The sequence below is a fragment of the Pongo pygmaeus genome, chromosome 2 (assembly GCF_028885625.2).
Source record: "Pongo pygmaeus isolate AG05252 chromosome 2, NHGRI_mPonPyg2-v2.0_pri, whole genome shotgun sequence".
Lineage (NCBI taxonomy): Eukaryota > Metazoa > Chordata > Mammalia > Primates > Hominidae > Pongo > Pongo pygmaeus.
In genome coordinates this window covers 55,385,915-55,412,638 of record NC_085930.1, presented here as the reverse complement: position 1 = coordinate 55,412,638, position 26,724 = coordinate 55,385,915, and the positions used below count along the sequence as shown (strand labels likewise).

General features: G+C 42.4%; 1 protein-coding gene across 1 annotated transcript in view; it reads right to left on the bottom strand.

Moving 5' to 3' along the window:
- Positions 1 to 26,724, bottom strand: part of PARP15 (poly(ADP-ribose) polymerase family member 15) — a 57,825-nt gene that overhangs the window by 11,674 nt on the left and 19,427 nt on the right. The window contains 8 exon segments of the mRNA XM_054483839.2: positions 325 to 531; positions 5,757 to 5,924; positions 7,522 to 7,584; positions 10,187 to 10,336; positions 11,496 to 11,574; positions 14,031 to 14,258; positions 16,576 to 16,812; positions 21,242 to 21,361. Coding sequence (XP_054339814.2) covers positions 325 to 531; positions 5,757 to 5,924; positions 7,522 to 7,584; positions 10,187 to 10,336; positions 11,496 to 11,574; positions 14,031 to 14,258; positions 16,576 to 16,812; positions 21,242 to 21,361 — 1,252 coding nt within the window.

Below are 26,724 nucleotides of genomic sequence, written 5' to 3'. Positions count from 1 at the left end.
ATACCAACCAATCAATAAATATTGGCTAGACTATTGGCTAGAATTTGCAAAGCTTCCTCCCCTCTTTCTGCTTCCTCACTTCCATTCTCTTCCTGTTTATTTGTCATTCCTATTTCCCAGGCATGATTTTGCCTCTCAGGAAAATAATCAGTTGACAGGAGGTTGCGTTCTCTAATTTTTATACTTTTCCCATGGATCATAAGAAGTTGTCTGAAAGTCCTAAAATAAATAGAAAACTATAAACTCAGTGTACATTAACACTTAAACATTTTCTAAGTGATTATCCGAGCCAGCAGGGTGATTTTTAAAAAGTGAACATCTTACATGTAGTCATGGAGAATGTGGACTGAAAGTTCGGTGATGCAGAGAGGTCTCTTTTTTCCATGCTGTCGTAGAATACATTTAGCAGCTCAGGTTGAAAGATGACAACTTTAACTGTTTTTAATGATGGGGTGGAATGTTGCGATGAGAAGTCTACAATAGCATCGATTATGTTATCAGCAACTGTGATTGGGTTTTTTCTGGCATTTCCTGAAAAAAAAATTTAATGACAAAGAAGTTTCCCTGATGTTGCTAATATGATGAAATATGGCAAATCCAGTTCTCAGTGCTGAGAAACAGGAAAGCCCCTCACAGCCAGGAACTGATCTGACACTCACAGCTAGTTGGTGTTCTTTAGCTGAATACAAACAATTTCATAGTACATCATCCATGTAACCACTCTGACCATGATGAATTAACACAAAAACAAGACTACTCCATAATTATGTCTTATCGCAGACAAAAACATAAACCCTGTCCAAATCACAGAGATGGCCCAATATCCCCCTATCTTGACTAATAAGAGTGACAGCTGCTAGGCCAGGCACAGTGGCTCACGCCTGTAATCCCAGCACTTTGAGAGGCTGAGGCGGGTGGATCACGAGGTCAGGAGATTGAAACCATCCTGGCTAACATGGTGAAACCCCGTCTCTACTAAAAATACAAAAAATTAGCCAGGCGTGGTGGCAGGCACCTGTAGTCCCAGCTACTCGGGAGGCTGAGGCAGGAGAATGGCGTGAACCTGGGAGGCAGAGCTTGCAGTGAGCCAAGATCGCGCCACTGCACTCCAGCCTGGGCGACAGAGCAAGACTCCGTCTCAAAAAAAAAAAAAAAAAAAAAAAAAAAAAAGAGTGACAGCTGCTGCATTACCAATCATACATTTAGCCAGAGTGCATCCTCCTTCCTTCTAGATAAGATACCCAATCATAGAATTATGTCTGTTTCCTAAAAGTCTCTGATCCAGAGAAAAGCCCCACTTACTTGAGACTGCCACAAAATCACCTAAAACAAGCCCAAATCCATTAAGTCCTTTCTAACACTCTCCTACTGAGATGCTGCAGAGCTCCCCGTAGTGTGTGTTCCTGGTGATCTTTACCTGATGGGCATTGGCAGTGCAGAAATAAGAACATGTGATCTGGATGCAGAAGAGCTGAGTTTATGTCCTGGCTCCACTACTTACTAGCTGTCTGATCTTGGGTAAGTCATTTGATCCCTCTTGAAGTTAGCTAGGGCTGCAGTACAAAAAGCCATGGACAGGTGGCTTAAGTAAGAGAAACTGATGTTCTCAAAATCTTGGAGGCTAGAAGACTGAGGCCAAGGTATCAGCAAGGTTGATCTGTAGATGGCTGTCTTCTCTCTGTGTCTTCACATGTTCCTCCTTCCATACCTGGCAGTGTCCTAATGTCCTCTTCTTATAAGGACATTAGTCGTATTGGTTTGGGGCCCACCTTAATGGCCTCATTTTAACTTAATTAGCTCTTTAAAGACCCTATCTCCAGGCTAGGTGCTCATGCCTGTAATCCCAGCACTTTGGGAGGCCAAGGCATGCAGATCATTTCAGGTCAGGAGTTCGAGACTGGACTGGCCAATATGGTGAAATCCCGCTGCCACTAAAAATACAAAAATTAGCCAGGCATGGTGGTGGGCACCTGTAATCCCAGCTACTCGGGAAGCTAAGGTAGGAAAATCACTTGAACCAGGGAGGTGGAGGTTGCAGTGAGCCAAGATCGTGCCACTGAACTCCAGCCTGGGTGACAGAGTGAGACACTGTCTCAAAAGACAACAACAAAACAAACAAACAACAACAACAAAAAACAAAACCCTATCTCTAAATCTGAGGTACCAGGGTTAGGACTTCAACATATGAATTTTGGAGAGACACACTCAACCTATAACACCTCTACACTTCAGTTTGCTCAGCTAGAAATTGGGGGTAATAATAAAAGGTAATAGGTAATAGAGATAAGAATATGGTAGGTAAGAATAGAGTAATTAAGAATATAATGGTTAAAAAAACATGTAATAGTAAAAAAAAAAAAAAAAGTAATGGTAAAATTTGTGCAGGATTTGGGACCAGGCTGCATGGCTTTGAACCTAGCTCTGTTGCTAGGTTGAACCTACCTCAAGTTCCTCATCTACAAAATGGGGACACAGAGTATAGGATGGATCCAGGTTTTGAAATTTATATATCTCAGAAAAAGAATAAGTATACAATTATGTATAATGGTGAATATTTAGAATCAGAAAAGAAACCACAACAAAGTATATCTTTTAAAATGCTGAAAATTGTATTCCTAAGGCAACTTTCCTTAGCTGTATCGCATAAATGTTTACAGCCACCCCAACATCACCCAGTGCAAGGGGAAGTATGAGACGTCAAAGTCGGGAGAAACAGTGGTCTTAATTCATGATGGTTAAAATATCCTACTTTTGAAATTTTACTAAGTCATATAACCAGGTGAAGACATTATTAGGGCTCCTCTCAGGATCTTTTAAAAAACCTGTGCAAGTGAAGTCTGATCACTTAAGCTTCATTATCTTCACAATAAACCTGTCTTTGATAATAGTTTCCATGTCATAGGTATGAAGACCAACCCTCCCAGTTTCCCCAGAGCAGAGAGGCTGCCTGCAACATGGGACTTTCAGTGTTAAAACCAGGAAAGTCCTGGTCAAACTTGAAAGAACTGATCACCCTATATAAGGTTACTGTGAGGAATACATGAGCTTTGACATGTAAAACACCTAGAACATACAGTAAGGACTCAATAAATCTTAGCAATTATTAATATTACTACTACAACTAATGTAGCTATTCCAGCTACTTCATAGGAGTTTAGTGGTATTCAAAATAGACTGCGTCTGGTAAGCATTTATTTTTTTTTCTTTCTTTTTTTTTTCCGAGATAGAGTCTCACTTTGTTGCCCATGCTGGAGTGCAGTGGTGCAATCTCAGCTCACTGCAACCTCTGCCTCCCGAATTCAAGCGATTCTCCAGCCTCAGCCTCCTAAGTAGCTGGGACTACAGGTGCCTGCCACCATGCCTGGCTAATTTTTCTATTTTAGTAGAGACAGGGTTTCACCATGTTGGCCAGGCTGGTCTTGAACTCCTGACCTCAAGCAATCAAGCGATCCACCCGCCTCAGCCCCTCAAAGTGCTAGGATTACAGGCGTAAGCCCCCGCGCCAGGTCTGAGAAACATTTCAAAAATGTCCGTTGAAATCAATGGGGAAGAGAACATCCATGAGCATCTCTGGAGGCATCATCAAAATCACCTGTTATTCATTCCTCCATTCAACAAAATTTAATGGGCAATGATTCTTCACTCAACATGGGGCAGAGAAGACACAAAGATCTGGTCCTTCCCTTTTGAGGATCTCACAATGTATTCACAGTCGAAGAGGTGTGGCATAAGCATTTCATGGCCTCCCACTTCCTCCTCTGGGGCTTTGCACTTACTCTCCTCCAACACTTACGATTATTGGTTGGTTCTTTTGCTGACTTTTCTGCCCTTTCCCTGCCACAATCTACCTGTGGGCATTTCTCACTGTTCTGGTCTCAGCCCTCTTCTCTTTCTGTATGCAGTCCCTTGACAGGCTCATTCCACCTATCTGGTTGCAACCCTTCCCACTGTGTGGCTGAACACACCTACACCTGTGACTTCTGCATTGGGTATCATTCTTGGTTACTATGTCTTGCATCTGTTCCAAAATCATGAACTCCTGGAGGGGCCAGAGCTTACTCTACTCTGTTTGCCCAGTGCCAAGTAGCAGAGTGCTTGCCCTGGGTGATGGGAACAAAACAATTTGGGTTTGTGAGAGCTGTAATTTGCCAGATGGTGTGGGAGAGGCTCCAGATGGAGAAATGCATGAACAAAAGAAACAAAAAGTGGTAACAAAATGCCTGCAGCACGTTCCCCCTGGCTTCCCTATTGGCCTCATTACCACCGATAGCAAAAGGTTATAACAAAAGGTTATCAGTGTGTGGAAGCCAGGAAGAATGTACTGCAAACACTGGAGGGTGCCCTGGGGCTCATACGAGAGGGGCCTGGGATACCTGCAGGAGCATTCTGTTTTAATCTGGGAAGAGGAAGGAAGTCTACAGAGTCGAGCTAAAATGATGGTGGTGGCTCTAAAACCAGGAATTTAATTGCTGAAAAACTCTCTCAGATTAATGGTAATCTGTGGCTACATACTATTAATACTTCCCAAGTAAGAAGCCCTCACTTCCATGAGAGTGACAGGGGACATGAATGTGAATGAATCAGGAAGTGAGTGACCAGTAGCACTGTCAACTAAGAAGAGCAGATGACTGGATGATATGATAGAGATGAGGAAAGCGTTCCTAGAAACTGAGCAGGACAAACCTGAGCTTGTTGCTCATGGGGAGTGACTGCATCTTACTCATGATTTTCTCCCCAGTGCCTTGCACAGAGCCTAGGTAACGGCATTTCAATTCAATGAATGCACAAATGAGGAGCCGGCTGGGAGACACTGAAGTAAACCAGATGGGGGAGGTCTGAAGGGTTTGGAAACAAAAAGAAAGGCTGGAATTCAACAACTCTCTGGAAGAAGATTCAGCAGGACTTGCTGACTGTGGGGGTCTGGGGACACAACAAAGCAAGGATGGCAGGCCAGGGCAGCTGGGAGCGTCATGGCACCACCGACGAAGGAAACGAGAAAGCCCGGGAGCTCAGGAGGAGTGTCTGTTTTCAAGGGAGGATCATGAGTTTGGATTCTGATGTAATGAAGTTTCCGGTAATAGAAAACTCCCCCAGAGGAGATCCTGGAGAGAATGAGAAATGCTGATTTGGGAGTCAATGCAGAAATGTTACCAGACGTGAGAGCAAATGAATCCCCCAAGGGGAAAAAAATGAAGAGTGAGAAAACTATGAAGTTAAGGACCAAACTTGGAAAGATACTTAGGGAACATAAAATAAAGAAGAAAGGGGTGGGCACAGTGGCCCATGCCTGTAATCCCAGCACTTAGGGAAGCTGAGGCAGGCGGATTGCTTGAGCCTAGGAGTTTGAGACCAGCGTGGGCAACATGGGGAAACTCTGTCTCTATAAAAAATACAAATATTCGCCAGGCATGGTGGTACACACCTGTGGTCCTAGCTATTTGGGAGGCTGAAGTGGGAGGATTGCATGAGCCTAGGAGGAGGAGGTTGCAGTGAGCTGAGATTACACCACTGCACTCCAGCCTGGGCAACAGAGTGAGACTCTGTCTTGAAAAAATAAAGAAAGAAGAAAGATGGAGGAAAGAGGCTTTGGCCCAGTAGCTGGTGGTGCCCTCCGGATCTAAAAGATGGCCCCCTCTCTGATTTACATCATTGTTGCCACTTTCAGATGGATTCAGCATTGATCTGCTTAAGAGTGAGGCTAATTCTAAAGGAATTTGTATCACTCAAATTTTATTATAGAATGATAAGCTGCAAACCTGTTCCGATGGCTGGAAGGGAAACCGATGTGTACTTCCTCTGTTCACACTCTTCTAGAACACTGGTGACCGTTTTCCTGACATCATTTCTCCCAGGAACATGAATTATTATTTTGCACTTTAAGCATCCACCTTGTGTAATTATAAAATCTCTGTGAGGCTGTGCAGCTGAAAAAAAGGAAAGAAAAACAAACATGCAGCCCATTAGTTACTGGAGGCAACACTTTGATTTTTGAAAAATGAAAATAGCTGACAGTGAAGGCTGTGAAGCCCAGTCTCCCTCGAGCTTGTTGGTTTCATTCACTGGACTGTGACGGCCACATTTTCTTTACAATCAGAATTCTCGAACTCAACAAATACACTGTTGAGTATTTGGGGTGCTGTTCAAAAGTACTTTATCTGCATTAATCTGCTCAATCCTCAAAACAAGCCTATGAGGCAGGTACTGTTTTCCCCATTACACACATGAAACAGCCACAGAGAGAGGTAAGGTCAGTAGCCAAAGATTGCCTAGGACTTGAACCCAAGCAGCCAGTCTCCATAGCTCTTAACCCCCACTCTACTGTCCCAGAAGAGCAATTTCTATGCACATTCAGCCACGTTAATTTTGAAGGAGGTAAAAGCAATGTACTCTGTGGCACAGAGGTGTGAAAGGATGAAAACTTCTCCTTGGCTCAGGACCCTAGAGCTGAGCACATGGAAATTATGAGGGCCATCTTAAGGCACTGCTTCTTTGGTTCAGACTGCTCTGAGTAAGGCTGGGGCCAGCAAAAGGGAGGAGGAGGAGAGTGGATCCCTGCCCATCCCATCCTGCCCTCCTGAGGAGCACCCGTGCCCAGGCACTCCCTAGGGCCCCTCGGATGTCCCTCCCACCCTCCCCTCCCAGGCAGCCTCCTCAGGTTTTTCCAGCTTGTCCAGCTCACCTTCATCCTCTGCTCCTGCCTCCCAGGCACAGCGAGCTCTCCCAGTACTCAAACCCCTGCTAACGTCCTCATGTTAGTAATCAAATATTACCTTCCTCTGCTGTCACTCCAGAACTTTATTCACTCCAGAGAAATTTCTTAATCAGAGGAGAGCTACTAAGATAGGAGTTTCAGGCATTGTAGCAGGTCGGTTGCGGGAATACATTGTCAAACATGGTGCACTATGACTTCTTGAAAGCACACTTATAGCTGACTGTCTACCCTACTCTGCAAGGGATATTTTGAAGGACAAATAGCTTATAATCACTACCTTAGGTTCCCCACTCAAAGTCCACACTCATTCATAAAAGGATTAGAAGTTGGCTATATGCAGTTGTGCTGGAAGAAGTAGAACAAGTTTGGGGAAAGTTTGTACAGCACTTTACAGTTTACAGAACTTTTCACATTAATTGTTCCTTCTGATCCTCAAAACCACCTGTGGCACAGCTTTCCCACACTACTTATTAGTGGAACTTTCCTACTGATGAGAGAAGCAAAGCTCTTAGCAGTTAGATGATGTGCCTAGGATCGCTCAGTAAATGGCAGAGCCTGGATTATTAGGACCCAGGCCTGGGTTCTTTTTACTACTCAGGAAGTAAGAGACAGATGAGATGGTGGGATGAAGAACCTCTCCCCCATAGCCTCCAAGTTCCACCACCTCTGCCTGCTCTTCCAGTGAACCAACCTTCTTGCAAAGTTTTGCTCGCTACTTACTCCACCTCCAGTCCTCCTGTACATCCTCTCACTGTAATCTCAGCCCCCTGATTTTCAAGTTTGTAGTCAAAAGTAACATGTGCCCATACCTAGTACAGCACATTCATTTTCTACAGCTTTTCCAGCACCTTTTAAAATAGCTTTTGACATACCTAAATAAGACATGTTAATGGTAAAAGGCATCAGTTAGAATTCAATAAGTGGTTGTAGCTTTTGTACATTAGACTTCTGCTCGACTCACCCTTTTGTGCATAATCCATTGACCACCCTCACGCCCGACCAACTGCTCTTTCTATAGCAACCTCCACCCAGTGGCTGATGAACAGTCTGATCTCAGTGCCATGGAAGTGCCCAGGAGCTGAAAGGCTGGCGTCTGCAACTTTACCTTCTCTATTTATACAGGACTGTTTTTGCAGTTATTTGAAATTTTTTGCATTCTACTCTTATTATTTTGTAAAAATGAATGAAACTATAAAAATAAAAGTTCTGATACTAATGAGAAGCATGGATCTCAAAACTGTAATAAAATCGAGCACTTTACTAGATTCTTTGATTCCCTGCCCTGCTCAGTTAAACAGCTGGTTTCACTCCAGTGCATCTTCCAGTCAAGGTTGTAGCTTCACCACATTGGTCAAGTCTAATGACAGCTGGGTCGAGTGGTTAAAAACATGGACTTTGCATTTTGACAAATTGGGCTGAAGTTGACTCCAGTATTTACCAGCTAGTATGTGACTAGTAAGTTCCTCATCTGTTACACAGAGGCTAATATGGCACTTCCCTCACAGGGTTATTTGTACATTAAAAGAGATAATGGATGAAAAATGCTTAGCACAGAACCCGGCATGCAGAAAATATTGAATGAATGTTAGTTGTTTTATCATTATGAAGATATCTATATCTCTATATCCTTGATATATGTGTGTTATAAAATGTCTCTTTTTTAAAAAATCTTTTTTCAATTTGTTTGTTCTGGTCTCTGTCTTTGCTGTGAAGACTCTCCTCAAATGTCAAGTGATCTTCACCAGTCCATTCCTATTTAAGAGTGAGCTTAGAAGCTCTATGCAAGAAGGCTTGTTGACCAGCGGGCTTCAGTGTAAGGCGAGCAGGCAGCACCTCCTGTCTGCTGCTCTGGGATCCATGCAGGGAGAGGGGCTGGGCACTCAATGTTTGGTACACAGATGTTCTCTTAAACAGTTTTCAACCTAGCTCCTCATCTCACCTATGCCTGGTGCCCTAAGTCCAAAATCCCTCTGGTTCTGTTTCTCTAGAGAATAAACCTCCCATCTCTGGCCAGGGAAGAGCAAGGAAAGTTACTGCTGTATAGGATGGAGGATCCAATCAAGTAGTCTAACTGCTACTGATCTGGAATTTCATTCAACCTTGTTTTCATCTCTGCACTTGCCCCCTGCCTTCCCAGATACCAGCAGCCTCTAATTCCTGTGTCTCTGGGGCTACTCTTCTCTCCTGCAGGTACTAAATTTTCTCTACTCCATGGCAGTTACCACCCTTGGCTAGCAGCTCCCCATCGTCTAAAAATTTGTTATCTTTTGTTCATAGTTGTTTTCCTTACAACGTTCTTTTTTCTTGTGTGTTTATATCCTTTTCATTCCTTTACAGTTGTATTAATGGAATTCCAAAAGGGGACAGGGATAAATGCATAGATTCAACTTAGCATGTTTCAAATAACCAAATGTTCTTTATGTCTACATTTTAAATGACCGAAAAATGGAACGACCAATGAATTAAATGGATATTCTACAGATTCACTTCTGCATGGTAAGTTCCATAATATTTTTCAACTTAGAAAATATTTAAATTCTAGTTCTGTTTTATTTTACCCTTTTAATTTAAAGGTCAACATTTTATAATATACAAAAGTTTAAGAGGGCTGGGCACGGTGGCTCACACCTGTAATCCCAGCACTTTGGGAGGCCAAGACAGGCAGATCACCTGAGGTCAGGAGTTCCAGACCAGCCTGGCCAACATGGCGAAACCCCGTCTCTACTAAAAAATAAATAAATAAATACATTAGGTGGTGGCACATGCCTGTAGTCCCAGCTACTCAGGAGGCTAAGGCATGAGAATCACTTGAACCCGGGAGGCGGAGGTTGCAGTGAGCCAAGATTGCACCACTGCATTCCAGCCTGGGCGACAGAGTGAGAATCCGCCTCAAAAAACCCAAAAAGGTTAAGAGTGTATGTGTATAAGTTATAAATTAATAGACATATGAGGGGAGGGCATGCCCGAATGTGTTACTATAATGGGAGTCAAACATTTCAGGGAAAATAAAGAAAAAGGGTTGTGTTTCATTTCTCGGTCAGTATAATGTAGAGCAGAGAAGAGCTACAGAAGGTGAGTTGTAAATGCCAAGTAGGTTACCTAAAAAGGAAGATAAAAATAGAAGAACTTAGAGGTACTAAACTATACTTGTGGAATTCGACAGTCGACAGCTGACACTAAGTACAATGCGTCAGTTAAACTCCACCTTTATATCAGTTAACACCCCATCTAATCTTCTCCTGGGAAATAGGTGTTTGACAGGCAAAGAAACTGACACTCAGAGAGGTTAAGGGATTTGTCCACAGCTACACATTGGTAAGTGGCATAGCTGGGATTCAACCCACGTCTTCTTGAGTTCAGGGACCACATATTTTCTACAACACTCTCTGTCCACTCAGGGCAAACATTAGCCACAATTTCCCTTCCAGAAATTAGTCATACTAATAATTACAAGATATTGCTTAAATAAAGTACCTGATTTCGGATTAAATGTCCTTGTTGTTGAGTTTACAATAACATCTACCTGTTCAGTGGCTATATCTCCAGTAGCAACCTGAAAAGTAATTGCACCAATTTTCATTTCATATGCTGTGAAACAAGGCTTAGAGACAGTCCCGACCACACCTGAAAAGAAAGAAAATAGGTAAAGAATGGGCTGACTCAGTTTCTGGAGGAACAGCACTCATCTTGGGGCCCCATTCTCTTCCCAGCCCAGCCCTCTTTCTTTTCCCCCAACATAAACCAAAATATTACCACATCTCCTGGCCTCTTAAACAGCTTGGTTTTCTTTTTAAAGGAAATTAGAAAATAATGCTTTGTGACAGTAAGCATATCTACATTTTCCAAGTTACATAGGATGAGGCAGAAATATCTGATTGTGCCAGTCTGTCTACTGGCAAGAGCTGCTGGGGTGTCAAGAGAGAGGAGTGAGAAAAAAAAAGGGAGTGTGAAAAGCGCACTGTCCTTTCTTCCAGACAACACTGCTAGGAGGGTCTTTTATTACCACAGGTGCAGCAATATAAAGGCTGCTCCAAAATCCCAGCACTTTGGGAGGCTGAGGTGGGAGGATCACTTGAGGTAAGGAGTTCGAGATCAGCCCGGTCAACGTGGTGAAACCGTGTGTCTACTAAAAATACAGAAAAATTAGCTGGGTGTGGTGGTGGGCACCTGTCATCCCAGCTACTCGGGAGACTGAAGGAGGAGGATTGCTTGAACCCAGGAGGCAGGGTTTGTAGTGAGCCAAGATCGCGCCACTGCACTCCATCCTGGGTGAGAGAGCAAGACTCCATCTCAAAAAAAAAAAAAAAAAGAAAGACTGCTCAGAGGAAGCTACCTTTAACCCGTTGGCATATTACTCTCCACTCCACACTCTGAGGCTTACAACTTAGCTGTGCCACTTCAGCTCATCCCTTAAACCCTTTAGATCTACCTTTCAACGTTTATACAGTGGCAACGGAACCACCTGCCATGGGGCCGTTGTACACGTTAAATAATATACTATATATGAAAGCAATCAGTAAAGTATAGTGTGCCAGGCACAGTTTAGTTATTATTTTATTACCATTTCTTAGAAACTCTGGTTTCATTACCATTAATTTGGTTCATGTTAATATGCGATTGCTTCTTTGTGTGCCCAGACAATGGGACATGCTCTAACACCTCCTCCATCACAGATTTGTTCTTCATGTGAATTAGCTTTGCCTCCTTCTATTGGACTTCAACTACCACTGAAGAGTTGCTCAGCAAAAGGAAATATTTCCTTAGCAGAACGACTTTACCAGACCTTGGGTATCTCCTGCCATGGGAATCCTGGCCTTGTTGGGATTTATTCTTGACCAGTTAGTGAATTCATCTAAAAATGCCTGGAAATAGAAACAGTTACTGACTACAACAATGTTGGGTAAAAATATTAATCCAATTCTTTGGAGCTTTGATCATCAGATATCAAAGAGTTGATAACAATAGTTCTCAAAATATTTCCTCTTCCCTCAGAGACTTCTTAAAGGATTGCAGTTCAACCTAGGAATTTTCTCCACAAATAGCAGTGCTGATTTGCTTTACTTTGTGAGTAAACTAACACTGTCCAGGCAAGTATGTCAGCAGGGGTGCTGACTCTGGCTCTGCAGGAAGTCACATGCCTTTTTTGTGACCACTATCAGTTATCCCTCCTCTTTTGAAGCCCCATAATTCTAATCTCCTACATCCAATGTGCTGAGGGGAGTGTAGAGTATTTGTAGGTGAGCAGGGGGCAGGGCAACAACGTTCCTTGGCATCTTTGGCTGTTAGGCACATTCTGGGGTTGATTAACAACAAATACATACAGTATGCTTCATCTCTTACGTCCAGCCAAAGCCTCCTGAATGAAAACACGAAAATCCACATTAGAAAACCTCAGACGTTGAAGTTTTGTTTAGGAATGGAAAAAACAAAAAGGCATTTTGGTCGTGCGAGTGAGAAAATTGAGCAATGGGCGACAGAGTAGAGTTATAAAGTTTCACTTGGGTTGTCTTCATCCATTTTCTTTCTTTTCAGGTATCTTTGGGACTGTTTCTACTTTTTCTTTTTCTCTTTCTTTTTTTTTTTTTTTTTTGCAGACAGGGTCTCATTCTGTTGCCCAGGCTGGAGTGCAGTGGCATGATCTTGACTCACTGCAGCCTCAACCCCCTGGACTCAACTGATCCTCCCACCTCAGCCTCCCAAGTAGCTGGGACTACAGATGTGCACCATCATGCCCGGCTAATTTTTTGTATTTTTTGTAGAGATGAGGTTTTGCCATGTGGCCCAGGCTGGTTTTGAACTCCTGGGCTCAAGCAATCCCCCTGCCTCAGCCTCCCAAAGTGCTGGGATTACAGGCGTGAGCCACTGCACCAGTCCATGTTTCTAATTCTTGGTTAACAATGAAATTTGGGGCAGTTACTTTCCAGATTGCTACTAAAGACGTCACCCCAATAAAGGGCAGATGTTATTGTGAACTCAACAAGGACACAGATATCATGAACATTTTGCTAATAATAATTTCCCCCAGTTTATCTTTGAGCAAAAAAATATGTCTCTGGATATTTTATATTTACCGGGGGAAAAATCTAAGAACCTTTGGGGGTAAATGTTGTTTTTTAAAATATTATTATTATTTCCTATGGATAAATTTACTTACAAACTACATCATGCAATACTTTGGAGTGTTTCTGGGGAACTTTGGGAAACATCTCTGGAAAGACCACACTTCCATCCAGAATGGGTAAGTATAACTAAGAACTTAAAAAACAAAATTATCTTTGATCCAGTTTAAGTGGTGATGTTAGTAAGTTGTAGCAATTGCTTGTCAGTCCTTAAAGTCGGGTAATGACTACTACCAGTTTTGGGGGTTTTCTGTTTGCTAGATATCATGCAAAACACTTCAAATACACCCGTTTTAATAGTTAGAACAATTCCGAAAGGTGTTATTACCACACTTGTCTTACACTTGATAAAACTGAGATTCAGGCTGGGCGCGGTGGCTCACGCCTGTAATCCCAGCACTTTGGGAGGCCGAGGTGGGTGGATCACCTGAGGTCAGGACCAGCCTGACCAACATGGAGAAACCCCGTCTCTACTAATAATACAAAAATTAGCCGAGCGTGGTAGCATATGCCTGTAATCCCAGCTACTAGGGAGGCTAAGATGGGAGGATTGCTTGAGCCCAGGAGGCGGAGGCTGCAGTGAGCCGAGATCACGCCATTGCACTCCAGCCTGGGTGACAGTATGAGACTCTGTCTCAAAAAAAAAAAAAGCTGAGATTCAGAGAGGTATGTCATCCAACTTTTAAATGGCAAAACTGAGATTAAACCTAGGTTTAATACCATTCTTCTAATGTCAGTGGGAACTACTTAGTTAGTGTGCCTTGACTGCTTCTCCACTGGTGAATATGGTGCTGCTATTTCTAGTTTGTAGACACTCACAGACTTGGGTAGACTGGTCTATTCTATCCAAATAACTAAATCCTTGAGGCTTCTCTCATTCTGCCCTTTCCCCATAGATAAAGCCATGACTTAGCTTTCATGTAGTCAGTGTTAAAATGTCTAGGCCATTTTTATGCCAATAACTTTCCACTTCTTTCTAAGAATGTATTTATTATAGATTAGCTTGTCTCTTGATGAACTGTCTAGGAACATGAGTTATCAGTGTTGGCTCATAGTTAAGTCATATGACAACCTCCCATTAGCAACCATCACTTATAGGCACAGGATTAGAAAACACGGTTATTCCTAGATCTATAAAAACATCTGAATGCGCTTGGGTTCACTTGCCAGAATTAACCAGATGGGATATGTAACCATACCTGACGGCCTTCATCGTCATTTGTATATACCAGAAAGTGGACTTCTTGTAAAGGGTTAGTTATTGGCCTTGCGCTGCTACTGTATTCGAACACTTCTGAAAGGATTAGCTTAGCAAAAACAGCTTTGGGAAACTGCAAATTTCCTGTTCCCATCATGGGAAATGTGACTGATGAGAAAGATAGCACTTCTACAGTTGTCAAACATTTCTTGATTATATTTGCCATGATCTGAAATGTGCAAAGTACATTTACATAAGTTAGGGCTTAAGCTGGTGGAAAACAGAAAGAGCTGTGGTCCCAGCAACTCTGACAAGGACCTGTCTGCTATTGTTGGCTTAGTCAGGGCCTGAGAAGTCGGAAAGAGGAAACAAAAACAGGGCAGAGTACTTTCCAGAGAGAGTCACACTCATTCAGGAGAGGCGGGTCCAACAGTGTGGGAATGGCTGCATAAAAATGGTAGCTCAATGCAACTAAAAGTGGTGTTTATGAAGAGTCTTTAACAACATGCAGTATTTATATTAAGTTAAAAAAAAAAAACTGTATTGGTCAGGCGCGGTGGCTCCCAGCACTTTGGGAGGCTGAGGCAGGCAGATCATGAGGTCAGGAGATCGAGACCATCCGGGCTAACACGGTGAAACCCCATCTCTACTAAAAATACAAAAACAAAATTAGCCAGGCGTGGTGGCAGGCGCCTGTAGTCCCAGCTACTTGGGAGGCTGAGGCAGGAGAATGGCATGAACCTGGCAGGCAGAGCTTGCAGTGAGCCAGGATCGCACCACTGTACTCCAACTCCAGCCTGGGTGACAGAGCAAGACTCTGTCTCAAAAGCAAAAACAAAAACAAAAACAAAAACAAAAAAACTGTATTTAAAAATGTTTAAAGAGAATATTGGGCCAAAAAAAAAAAAAAGAGAGAGAGAATATTGGGCCTAACACAGTGGTTCACACCTGTAATCCCAGCACTTTGGGAGGCTGAGGTGGGCAGATCGCTTGAGCCCTTGAGTTCAAGACCAGCCTGGGCAACATGGTGAAACCCCATCTTTACAAAAACACAAAAATTAGCCAGGGATGGTGGTGTGTGCCTGTTGTCCCAGCTACTTGGGAGGCTGAGGTAGGAGGATCACCTGAGCCCAGGAGGTGGAGGTTGCAGTGAGGTAAGATCGTGCCACTGCACTCCAGCCTGGGCAATAGAGCGGGACCCTGTTTCAATTAAAAAAAAAAAGAGAGAGAGAGAGAATCTCAACTAAGACATAAATATGCTGTCCAGTTGTGGTGGCTCATGCCTGTAATCCCAGCACTTTGGGAGGATGAAGCAGGCAGATCACCTGAGGTCGGGAGTTCAAGACCAGCCTGACCAACATGTAGAAACCCCATCTCTACTAAAAATACAAAATTAGCCGGGTGTAGTGGCGCATGCCTATAATCCTAGCTACTCGGGAGGCTGAGGCAAGAGAATTGCTTAAACCCGGGAGGCGGAGGCTGCGGTGAGCCAAGATCGTGCCATTGCACTCCAGCCTGGGCAAGAAGGGCAAAACTCCATCTCAAAAAAATAAATAAATAAATAAATAAATATGCATAAAGTCATAAAGTTGACTTGAAGGAAATATAGTAAAATGTTAACTAAAGTTACCTCTTAAGGCCAGGCACAGTAGCTCATGCCTGTAATCCCGGCACTTTGGGAGGCTGAGGCGGGTGGATCACTTGAGGTCAGGAGTTTGAGACCAGCCTGGCTAACATGGTGAAACCCCATCTCTACTAAAAATACAAAATTAGCCAGGCCCTGTGGTGGGCACCTGTAATCCCAGCTACTCAGGAGGCTGAGGCAGGAGAATCACTTGAACCCGGGAGGCAGAGCGGAGGTTGCAATGAGCTGAGATGGCGCCCCACTGCACTCCAGCCTGGGCAACAGAGTGAAACTCGGTCTCAAAAAGAAGAAGAAGAAAACAGTTATCTCTTGGTGGTTGGATTATTATTTTTATTGTCTTTTTGTACTTTTCTATATTTTCCACAATGTATTTGTATTACTTTTTTATATTCTGAAAAAAAAGTTGGGAAATTAAACTGGGAGTGGAGGTGGGAATGATGTTATCAAAAGAAGGGCACTGACTCTTTTTTTATTCTTCACCACAGTGCTGGGCGCACCTCTTTGCTGTACTGAAAGATTATTACATTACAACTTAGACACCCCTCCTATAGAATCCCAATGAATGTTACTACTTCCAAGGGTCAATTACTCGGAAATAACTGCTAGTTGTGATGAATTCTCCATGGAATGTAATAAAGATTTCAATAGATAGACAGGGTTCAATCAATATGAGGGTTTCACAGCCTAGGGCAGACACTTCTTTGTTGTGGGGGCTGGTGTGTACATCATAGAATATTTAGCAGCATCCCTCGCTTCTACCCACTAGATACCAGTAGCAGTTGTAACAACCCAACTGTCCTCTGTGGGGCAAAATTGCTTCCCTTGAGCACAGATCTATACCACACCAGAAGGAGATTCCCAAAGCTACCAAATACGTTGGAGAACTAAGAGCATTCCCTACCTGCCGAGAAGTCTCTGCTCCATTATTCCAGTATGGAGCCACAGCATGGAGCACAGCTTTGCAGTCCAGATTGCAGCCGCTTGTCATGAATATGTTACCCACTTTTTCCTCTGTTTCCCGCCTTCTGTCATCTAACTCTTTCTGGAGCATGGGACCAGCTTTCTGCAAAAATGCCCGAGATAGTGGTCCTCCTCCAAGCTGAAGATTCATGGGAACGTTGTTGACAATGACATCGGCCTTAACAAAAATAGCAACAGTTAGAGATTGAATCAATAATACATAATGACTGAGAAACTGTAAATTTACTAAGTATTGTGGGGTAATCTATGGATATGTTTTGCCTGTCATACTAACACGTCAGCCCCACCCTCAAGGAGCTTACAGTCTATTGTTAGCACTGAAACACCATGATGAGGTCATTTCCAAAACTTAGACATTAAGGAAATGTATTAACCACTGCTATGAAATCAACACGTAATGAGTCAGTGTAGAGCTGTGAAAATGAATCAGAGACCAGAGGCAGAGAGTCAGAGACGAAGTCTGAGAGAGAAAAATGGAGAAAGAAGAAAAGTGAAAGTGAAAAACAGAGACAGAGACGGACAGAAACAAAAACACAGAAAGATTGAGACAGAGAGACAGGGGAAGGGAGAAAGAATTGCTCTCAGCCTGGCAGGAACTGAGAATACTTGTTTTGAATTTAACAATATACCAAAAGAAAGACTAGGTCGATGTGAAGGAGGGTATGGTCGGCCCTGAAGGCCTTGGCAAAGGAAAGTCACTAAGGTGAGGGTAGGCAGTATCCATTCTCGCCTGTCCAGGGATGTCGAGTTCTCCAATATCAATGCTAAGGCTGTTCCTTTGGTGAAGTGAGGGTCATAACCCAATGCCATGAGACGTTACATATTCAACTCATAACTCCTATTACTCAGATTTTGTGCTCACCAGAAACCTTCTGATTCCCTGGTAATTTGGGAGTAGGAGGAGACAAACTCTGTCATCATGTGGCCTTTTTTTATTTTTATTTTATTTTTTTAAACACGATTTCGATCTGTTCCCCGGGCTGGAGTGCAGTCGCATGATCTCGGCTCACTACAGCCTCTGCCTCCCAGGTTCAAGCAATTCTCATGCCTCAGCCTCCCGAGTAGCGGGGATTACAGGCATGTGCCACCATGCCTAGCTAATATTTGTATTATTAGTAGAGATGGGGTTTTGCCATGTTGGCCAGGCTGGTCTTGAACTCCTGATCTCAAGTGACCTACCCACCTTGGCCTCCCAAAGTGTTGGGATTACTGGCATGAGCCCAGCCTGATCATGTGGATTTTTCATGTCCTGGTTCTTTGGGGAACTCTTCTTCATTGTAAATTAAAAGATGTCTATGTCTCTGGGACATATAAGAGTTTATATTTCCCAACCTAATAATTGGCATTCTTGGGTCCACTTATATAATGTTAGTTAGCATATGAGGTATTATATGAAGTTAGCATAAACTAATCTCAAGATCTGAGAAGCCCCTTGCAGAGACAAGAGTGAGCAAGCCATCCAAGAAACAAAACAAAACAAAACAAAATTAGATCTAGCCCATGTTCTCCTCACTCTCACTTGCAGTTTCACTCTCCATTTACTGATTCTTACACAGTTTAGGGAAGCAATATATTAACATGTAAAAAAAATGGGCCAGGTGTAGTGGTTTACTCCTGTAATCCAGCATTTTGGGAGGATGAGACAGGAGGATCGCTTGAACCCAGGAGTTCAAGACTAGCCTGAGCAACACAGTGAGACCTTGTCTCTACAGTTAAAAAAAAATTAGCTAGTGGCCTGTATTCCCAGCTACTTGGAAAGCTGAGGTGGGAGGATTGCTTGAGCCTAGGAGGTTGAGACTGCAGTGAACCGTGACTGTGCCACTGCACTCCAGCCTAAGTGACAAGGCAAGACGCTATCTCAAAAAAAACAAAAAAAACAAAAAAAAAGTAACCTTGTTGTAATGTTTAAATCAATTCAAAGTAATCAAAAGACACGTTAAATATACAAATATTAGTTGGTATAGAATTTCAAAAAAGATAGGAAATCATTTAGATTGGAATAGTGAGTGAAGGCTTTTTAAAGGGGATAAGAATTTCAGATAGGCCTTGAAGAATGGCTGTAATTGGGTCAGGTAGAAAGAAGGCATCAAGGCATTCAAGGTGCATGGAATATTTAAGAAAGCATAGGATTGTGGCCGGGTGTGGTGGCTCATGCCTGTAATCCCAGCACTTTGGGAGGCCAAGGCAGGCAGATCACCTGAGGTCAGGAGTTCGGGACCAGCCTGGTCAACATGGCAAAACCCGGTCTCTACTAAAAATACAAAAATTAGCTGGGCGTGGTGGTGGGTGCCTGTAATCCCAGCTACTTGGCAGGCTGAGGCAGGAGAATCACTTGAACCCAGGAGGCGGAAGTTGTAGTGAGCCGAGATCACACCACTGTATATAGCCTGGGCGACAGAGCGAGACTCAGTATCAAAAAAGAAAAAGAAAAGAAAAGAGAAAGGAAAAAAGAAAGCATGGGATTGTGAAAGATCAGAAAGTAGTCCAAATTTAGCTAAAGCAGAGGTTCAATAGTGAGAAGAGCGGCTGGGAAGAGATTTAGGGCCAGACGATGGAGTATTTGGAAAGCCACACTTTTTTGGACTTTGCCCTATAGGTAGTAGGAAGACACCAAAGATGTGTGTGCAGAGAAGTACCTTCTAAAATAATGTTTTTGGAATATATATCAAACAGTGATGTAAAGGACAGATTAAAGAGTGACAAGGAGGTAAGGGTAGTACTGAGGCGTGATTGGAGGTTGGGAGTGGTGTGTACCGAAACACGGGTAGACAATGGCAATGAAAAGGAAAGACATGTACATGAGATATTTTGAAAGAGGGCTTATTAGGGCTTGGAAACTAACTGGATAGGAGAAATAATTCAGAGAAGAAAGATAAAGAGGATTCCAAAGTTTATACAGCACCATCCAATGGTAAGAATAGGTAAACCCCAATGAGTTGACACGAAACTTATAATCAACTCAGTGGACTGCATAGTGAAAAGACCTTGGTTTCTTTATCTATAAAATGTGGGTAAGTCATATATTTCTTCAATAGGCTGTAGTACTAATTGAGTAAGGTAAAATATAAAGTGGCCCATCATAAGGGGATAATGATAATAGCTATCATTTTTTGAGTCCTTATTATGTGTAAGGCAGGGGATAAGTGCTTTATATGAATTATTTCATTTAAGCCTCATAACAACCTTCATATCATCATCATCCATATTTATAGATAAGAACTCTGAGACATAAGATGGATATTGACCAAGATCAGTGGCTGTTGAGTGGTGGAGCAGTATTTGAACCCTGCCAGAACTGACTTTAGAGTTGGTCTGCTTACCCACCACACTATGCCTACACCTAGAGTGAAAAATAAATTTATTGTACTTTTATATCATCCAGTTCTTCTGGTCATATTACTCACCAATCACTCTCATAATACTCAGTTGCAGAGCTCACTATTACCAGTAGCCATGGCAATTATCTTTCTCATTGCAAATGAAATAATTACAATTCCAGTGTTATAAGTAAGTCTCTTGAGTTTGATTAGTGTGAGTCAGATCAATTCTGTGTAAAATGATAAGATGCAACTTCTCAACCTGCTGATTTGAGGCCAAGGTCCTGAACCCACGTGACAGAGGACTCTAAAAACTCTAGAGAACATGAAGAAAGCAGCCGGCTGCCTCCTCTCTGCCATCCCATTAACTACGGCAAATGCAAAGAATATTTCCAGTGGCTCATAATCCAGAAGAGTCTCCCAATTTCTCAGCAGAGTTCTCTTTCTGTTAGTCCTGAATGTCTGCCATCTGAAGGTAAACATCAGGTGTCCAAATGGTGGGGCTATAGAATTCTAAGAAGCATCTGAACCAGTGATTCTCAGCCCTAGCTGCATAAGATAATCACTTGGAATGCTTTCAAAAACTATTGTCGCCTACACCACATCCCTGACCAATTAAAGTCAGGATCTCTAGGGGGGAGCCTGGGAGTCCGTATTTTTAAAAGGTCCCCTAGATGATTATGATCTGCAGCCAGGATTGAGCATGATGGATGTCAACTATAGGAGGAATATAGGGCCTGTATCTTCTGTTAATTGGTGATTCCAAGGAAGAGGAAACAGTAGGAGAGGAGGTGTAGGCAGGAGCCAGGCTGAGGATTCAGTACCTCTTCTGGTAACCTTTATCCCTCCTCATTCTTCCTGTGTTTCTGCAAAGTGCTCAGGCAGGAGCAAAGGCGTGTTTGTGAAGAGTGATTCTATAGTGTGGTGTACACATAGCTTCCTCACTAATGCTGACTGGTGCAGGAGAGAAAAATAGAACTGGGTTGAGAGTAAGTCAAGATCAGTTACAGAGAAATAAAAGAGATGGATTTGCAAACTCTTGTTTGTGGTTAAACTTGAACCCCTCCACATGAGTACATGTGGAAGAATATAGGGGATGTTAAGTATATATCTGCATAAACTTTAAGTGGGTTTAACTTCTCAAATTTATCTTTGATATCTTTAATCTTTGATTAAGACAAAGAACAAATTAAATCATGGAACAAGTCACAGAACAAGTTAAATAGATCCCACTGTTCCTTGGTAGATTTATTAAATGGCATCACCTACCCAGATGTACAGAACATCTCCACTTATCAACTTGAGATTCAGACCTTCTTTGGTTTGGATTGAAGCTACAACATTCCTGATTGAAAGACAATCTTTCTTGCTGAACTTGTTGTCTCTGCACTGTGGAGAAAACAGTAAAGCGTTACCAGCAATGCCAATTTCAAGAGTTCCCTTAAGCCAGGTGTGGTGGCTCAGGTCTGTAATCCCAGCACTTTGGAAGACTAGGTGGGAGAATCACTTGAGCCCAGGAGTTCAAGAACAGCCTGGGCAACATATTGAGACCCTGTCTCTACAAAAAAATAAATAAATAAAAAATTAGCCAGGCTCAGTGGCATGTGCCTGTAGTGCCCACTACTTAGGAGGCTGAGATAGGAGGATTGCTTGAGCCCAGGAAATCAAGGTGGCGGTGAGCCATGATGGCACCCAGACACTCCAGCCTCGGTAACAAAGCGAGACCCTGTCTCAAAAAGATGAAAAATAAGTAAATAAGTAAACTTTCCTTATAGGTGTTCGTATAGAAAATAACTATTACATTTCACAGAATTCTCTAACTAAACTCATAACTCAGCTCTGAGATTTAAAAGCAGATAGTTTATTATTACAATGTTTGAATATCAATTGTATTTAATATTCCAAATGCCAGTGAGTTTTTTACTTATTCCCCCCAAGAATCCTAGCATAGCCAACCCTGTCTGTATTCCCCAGCCCTGACCACTTAAATGTACCCTGCATATATTTCCAACTGTATTTCTTGCCTGGAGACTTTCTTTAGTGCCAAATCTCATTTGGCTTGCTGGTGTAGCAGAGAGGAAGTACAGGTATATTGAACCCCCCTCCACAATCCCCCACCATCAGCCCTCATCCAGTGATTGACAGGAGCTGGTATAAAAATACAGCAGCAGCCTTGCCTCCCAGAGAGATTCACTATGAGTTTCCCTAGTGGGATTAAGTGGGAGCTGATTTGATGATGCACCCTACCAGTTTCCTTTACTTACTTTCTTTCTTTTTTTTTTTTTTCTGAGATGGAGTGTTGCTCTGTCACCCAGGCTGCAGTGAAGTGGCGTGATCTCGGCTTACTGCAACCTCTGCCTCCCGGGTTCAAGTGATTCTCCTGCCTCAGCCTCCCAAGTAACTGGGATTACAGGTGCACACCACCACACCCCACTAATTTCTGCATTTTTTTTTCTTTTCTTTTTGAACAGAGTCTTGTCCTGTCACCCAGGCTGGAGTGTAATGGCACGATTTTGGCTCACTGCAACCTCTGCCTCCCGGGTTCAAGCAATTCTCCTGCCTCAGCCTCCTGAGTAGCTGGGATTACAGGCACCCGCCACCACGCCTGTCTAATTTTTTGTATCTTTACAAAGATACAAAAATTATCTTTTTAATTGTTGGCCAGGCTGGTCTCGAATTCCTGACCTCGTGATCTGCCTGCCTCAGCCTCCCAAAGTGCTGGGATTACAGGTGCGAGCCACCACACCCGGCTCTACTTTCTGTATTTTTAGTAGAGACACAGTTTCACCATGTTGACCAGGCTGGTCTCAAACTCCTGACCTCAAGTGATCCACCTGCCTCGGCCTCCCAAAGTGCTGGGATTACAAGCATAAGCCACTGCACCCAGTCTGTTTCCTTTATTTTCTTAGTTAAATAAGTTGCACTTGAATCTTGTCTTAGGGTCCTCTTCAGGAGGCACTCAAACTAAGACATATCCCTGAGTACTCCATAATAATGCATTTGGAGTTTGACTATTAATCGATCATAGAATTTTAGAATTTAAAGGGTGATGACAGACCATCCAGGATAGAAACTTCATTGTCCTGAAAAGGAAACCAGTGTGCAGATGGATGAAATCATTTGATCAAAATCAAACTACTAGCTAATGAAGAATACAGTACTTGAATGTGGTCTCTTGACACCCAGTTCAGTTCTACTCTTCATGGAATCTGAGCTTATCTACCTCATGGTATTTCTCAAACAAATGGTAAAAATATAGTACATGTCACCCCTCTTGCACTTGTGACAGACATTACTAATCCATATCAGCATTCTTTTTCAATCAACCCAGATCCAGTCTCAGAACCTTCCTCAACACAGAGCTCCAGGCAACAATTATCATTTGGTCAGAAGTAATCCATGAAACAAAATCTATTTTCCATGCCTGATCTCACTCAAAAAGGATATCAATTTTTTTTTTTGTTTAAAATTGTCTTTGATCATTTTTCAGTCTGTGCTTTGGCAGTGGGTTTCTGGGCAATACTTTCATTTGCTCAAGAATTTCATGATTTGTTACTCTTCTGCATGCATGCTGGTATGTTTGATGAAAGTTTTATCCGTGATCTCCCACCCTGAGAATTCCTTGGGTGAGAGTCTTAAAGCATTGATGTGAAGACTAGAAAACCTCCCAAAAGAACCAGCTACATTCTCAGTCACATTTTGGTTTTCCTTTTTGTTTTGGTTGGTGCTTTCTCTTATTGTCTTTAATTGTGTTACAACTCTTCACATTCTCCAGACAACCAATTATTATGACCATCTCCTTGAACATATCAAACTCAATCAAAATCCTATCATCCTCTAAACTGTTTTCTATGTCCTCCCGTACTGCTGGCTTCACATTCAATCTGGTGACTTGATATTTAGACACAATGAGGAGAATTTTTTAGAAACATGTTCTCTACATGTCTTGATGACACTGACTTTTTTTCAGTCTTCCTTGAGTAAGCTGGGTGGTTGTAGACCTGCATGTTACCTCCAACCCCTTACGGCTGCCTTGGGGTCATGTTACTTCACAGTGACAACTTCTCATTCTGTGATTTGTCATTCTGATCAGGTGATGCATTTTAGGCAGGAACTTCCATATGTGAGGATCCAGGGCCACCAGGAGTGGTGCTGGCCTGGCAACTTTTTCAGGGACTTTTCCCCTTGATACAAGGCTGTGCCCAAAGACACATAACACTGGGACACAGAAATGGGCCTTTCGTTGAAGACCCAGACTTTTTGGTCAAGTAGGTGTTCACCACCAAAAATAAAAATAAAGGGTAGGCATCATTCAGACAAAACCAAATGGTAATATTTTAAAGAGTAAAAGGTACCTCTGGCACATAAATGCTGACACTCGTGAGACTGAAATAGAGTGTCTTCCTAAAATGGCACCACTGTCAACAGCTCAGTGAAAGACGTGACATCCGTAAATGCAATGGAGGTAATCCTCAACTAATGGAACAAGGCAATTCCATGCATGTTTACTTAGCCATAAAATTTTATCACATTGGTCTGATTTTCCCATTGACATTCATTGTAATATTGAAAAGGTAATTCTCTTCCTGAAAAAGTCTTGCCCTTAGAGATTCAATAAATACAAGCAACAATGCATGAGCAATTCAAAATAACCTCTTTAAAGTAAGGTCATTACTATTTTTGAAAGGAATGGTTATAATAGTCAAAAATATTACAAACAATTGTGTGCTATAATCGAAAGAAGTCATAAAATTAGGTCAGATTCCCTAGCAACAGAGCCTGAGTTTGGGATTCATATGCAAGTGATTTATTAAGGTTGTGCCCTCAGGAGAAACGTGTAGGAAGTGAGAGATGAAGATAGAGAAGGGGAAGAAGCTAAGCTGGAATATGTTTTTCAGTGTACCCTGGTATCTGCCTGATCTCCCAGGGAGCTCTAGAGTATAAGACTTCCATAACAGCATTTGTCCCTCCTAGGGGCAAGGGAGCTCAGTTCCTCTACCTCCATACCAGTCAGTTATTGTCTATGGAACATCTGATCAGGAGATGAATGTCAACTCCCAGGCACCTCCGGGAGAGGCACCCTTCAAGTCTCCCAAAGGCAGTCCCCTGGGGAAGAATCCAAGTGTGAGTCCTTAACAGTAATACAGTCAATAAGCAGTTGGCTTATGAATGCACCTGATAAGTAAAAGAGACCAAGCCCAGGGCATCTGGGAGAGGCACAAAAGAAAAGAAAGACCACTAAGGAAAGTCAAAGAATAACTGCACAAGTTTGAGAGAAAGAGAATGTGGCTCAGCAGCTAAGTCATATAAAAAGTCTAAGGGATCATGATTGGCAGTAAACTCAGTACAAATTAACAGTAATGTAGCTCTGTTTAAGAAAGAAAGAAAAAAAAAGGCCACCAAATGCAAAGATGTGGAGCAGCAGGAACACTCATTCATTGCTGGTGGGAATGCAAAATGCTACAGCCACTTTGGAAGACAGGTAGTTTTTTACAAAACTAAACACACTCTTCCCATATGATTCAGCAGTTGCATTACTTGGTATTTACCCAAATAAATAGAAAACTTTTGTTCACACAAAACCTGCACATGAATGTTTCTGGAAGCAATAAAGCTTTATTCATAACTGCCAAAACTTGGAAGCAGCCAAGATGTCCTTCTGTAAGTGAGTGGATAAATAAACTATTGTACTTCCATACGATAGAATATTATTTAGCACTAAAAAGAAAAAGAACTGAGTTATCAAGCCACAGAAAGACATGGAAGAAACTTAAATGCAGATTCCTAGGTGAAAGAAGTCAGTCTGAAAAGGCTACATACTGTATTATTTAACTATATGACATTCTGGAAAAGGCAAAACTCTAGAGACAGTAAACAGATGAGTGGTTGCCAGAGATTTCGGAGAAGGAGGGAGGGGTGAATAGGTGGAGCACAGGCAATTTTCAGGGCAGTGAAACTATTCTGTATGATATTGTAATGGTGGACACATGACATTATGCATTTGTCAAAAACAATGGAACAGGCCAGGGCAGTGGCTCATGCCTGTAATCCCAGCACTTTGGGAGGCCGAGGCAAGTGGATCACCTGAGGTCAGGCATTTGAGACCAGCCTGGCCAACATGGTGAAACCCCGTCTCTACTAAAAATACAAAAATTAGCTGGGCGTGGTGGCAAGCACCTGTAATCCCAGCTACTTGGGAGGCTTGACCCAGTAGGTGGAGGCTGTAGTGAGCTGAGATCGCACCACTGCACTCCAGCCTGGGTAACAGAGTGAGGCTCCGTCTCAAAAAAAAAAAAAAAAAAAAAAAAAAAACCACAAAAGACAAACAAAAACCAATGCAACTATACAACACAAAAAGTGAACTCTAAAACTATGGACATTAGTTAATAACAGTGCATTGGTTCATCAATTGCAACAAATGTATCACACTAATGCAAGATGTTAATAATAGGGGAAACTAGGGGACAGGGGGTATTTGAGAATTTTCTGCTTTCTGCTAAATTTTTCTGTGTACCTAAAACTACTCTAAAAACAAAGTCCTTTCCTTAAAAAAAAAAAGGTAATAATGAATTTGGGGGCAATACTAATAGAAACATACTAACGAGAACGGGCATGAATAATGGCTTTATTCTACTTTTCACTGTTAAAAACAGGCAACACCTGTGGTATGTGCTTACTTCAAAGTGCCAAATGTTGCAAAGGGATTATGAAAACTAGGTATGTGCAGAATAGAAAAACCGATGCCCTGAAAG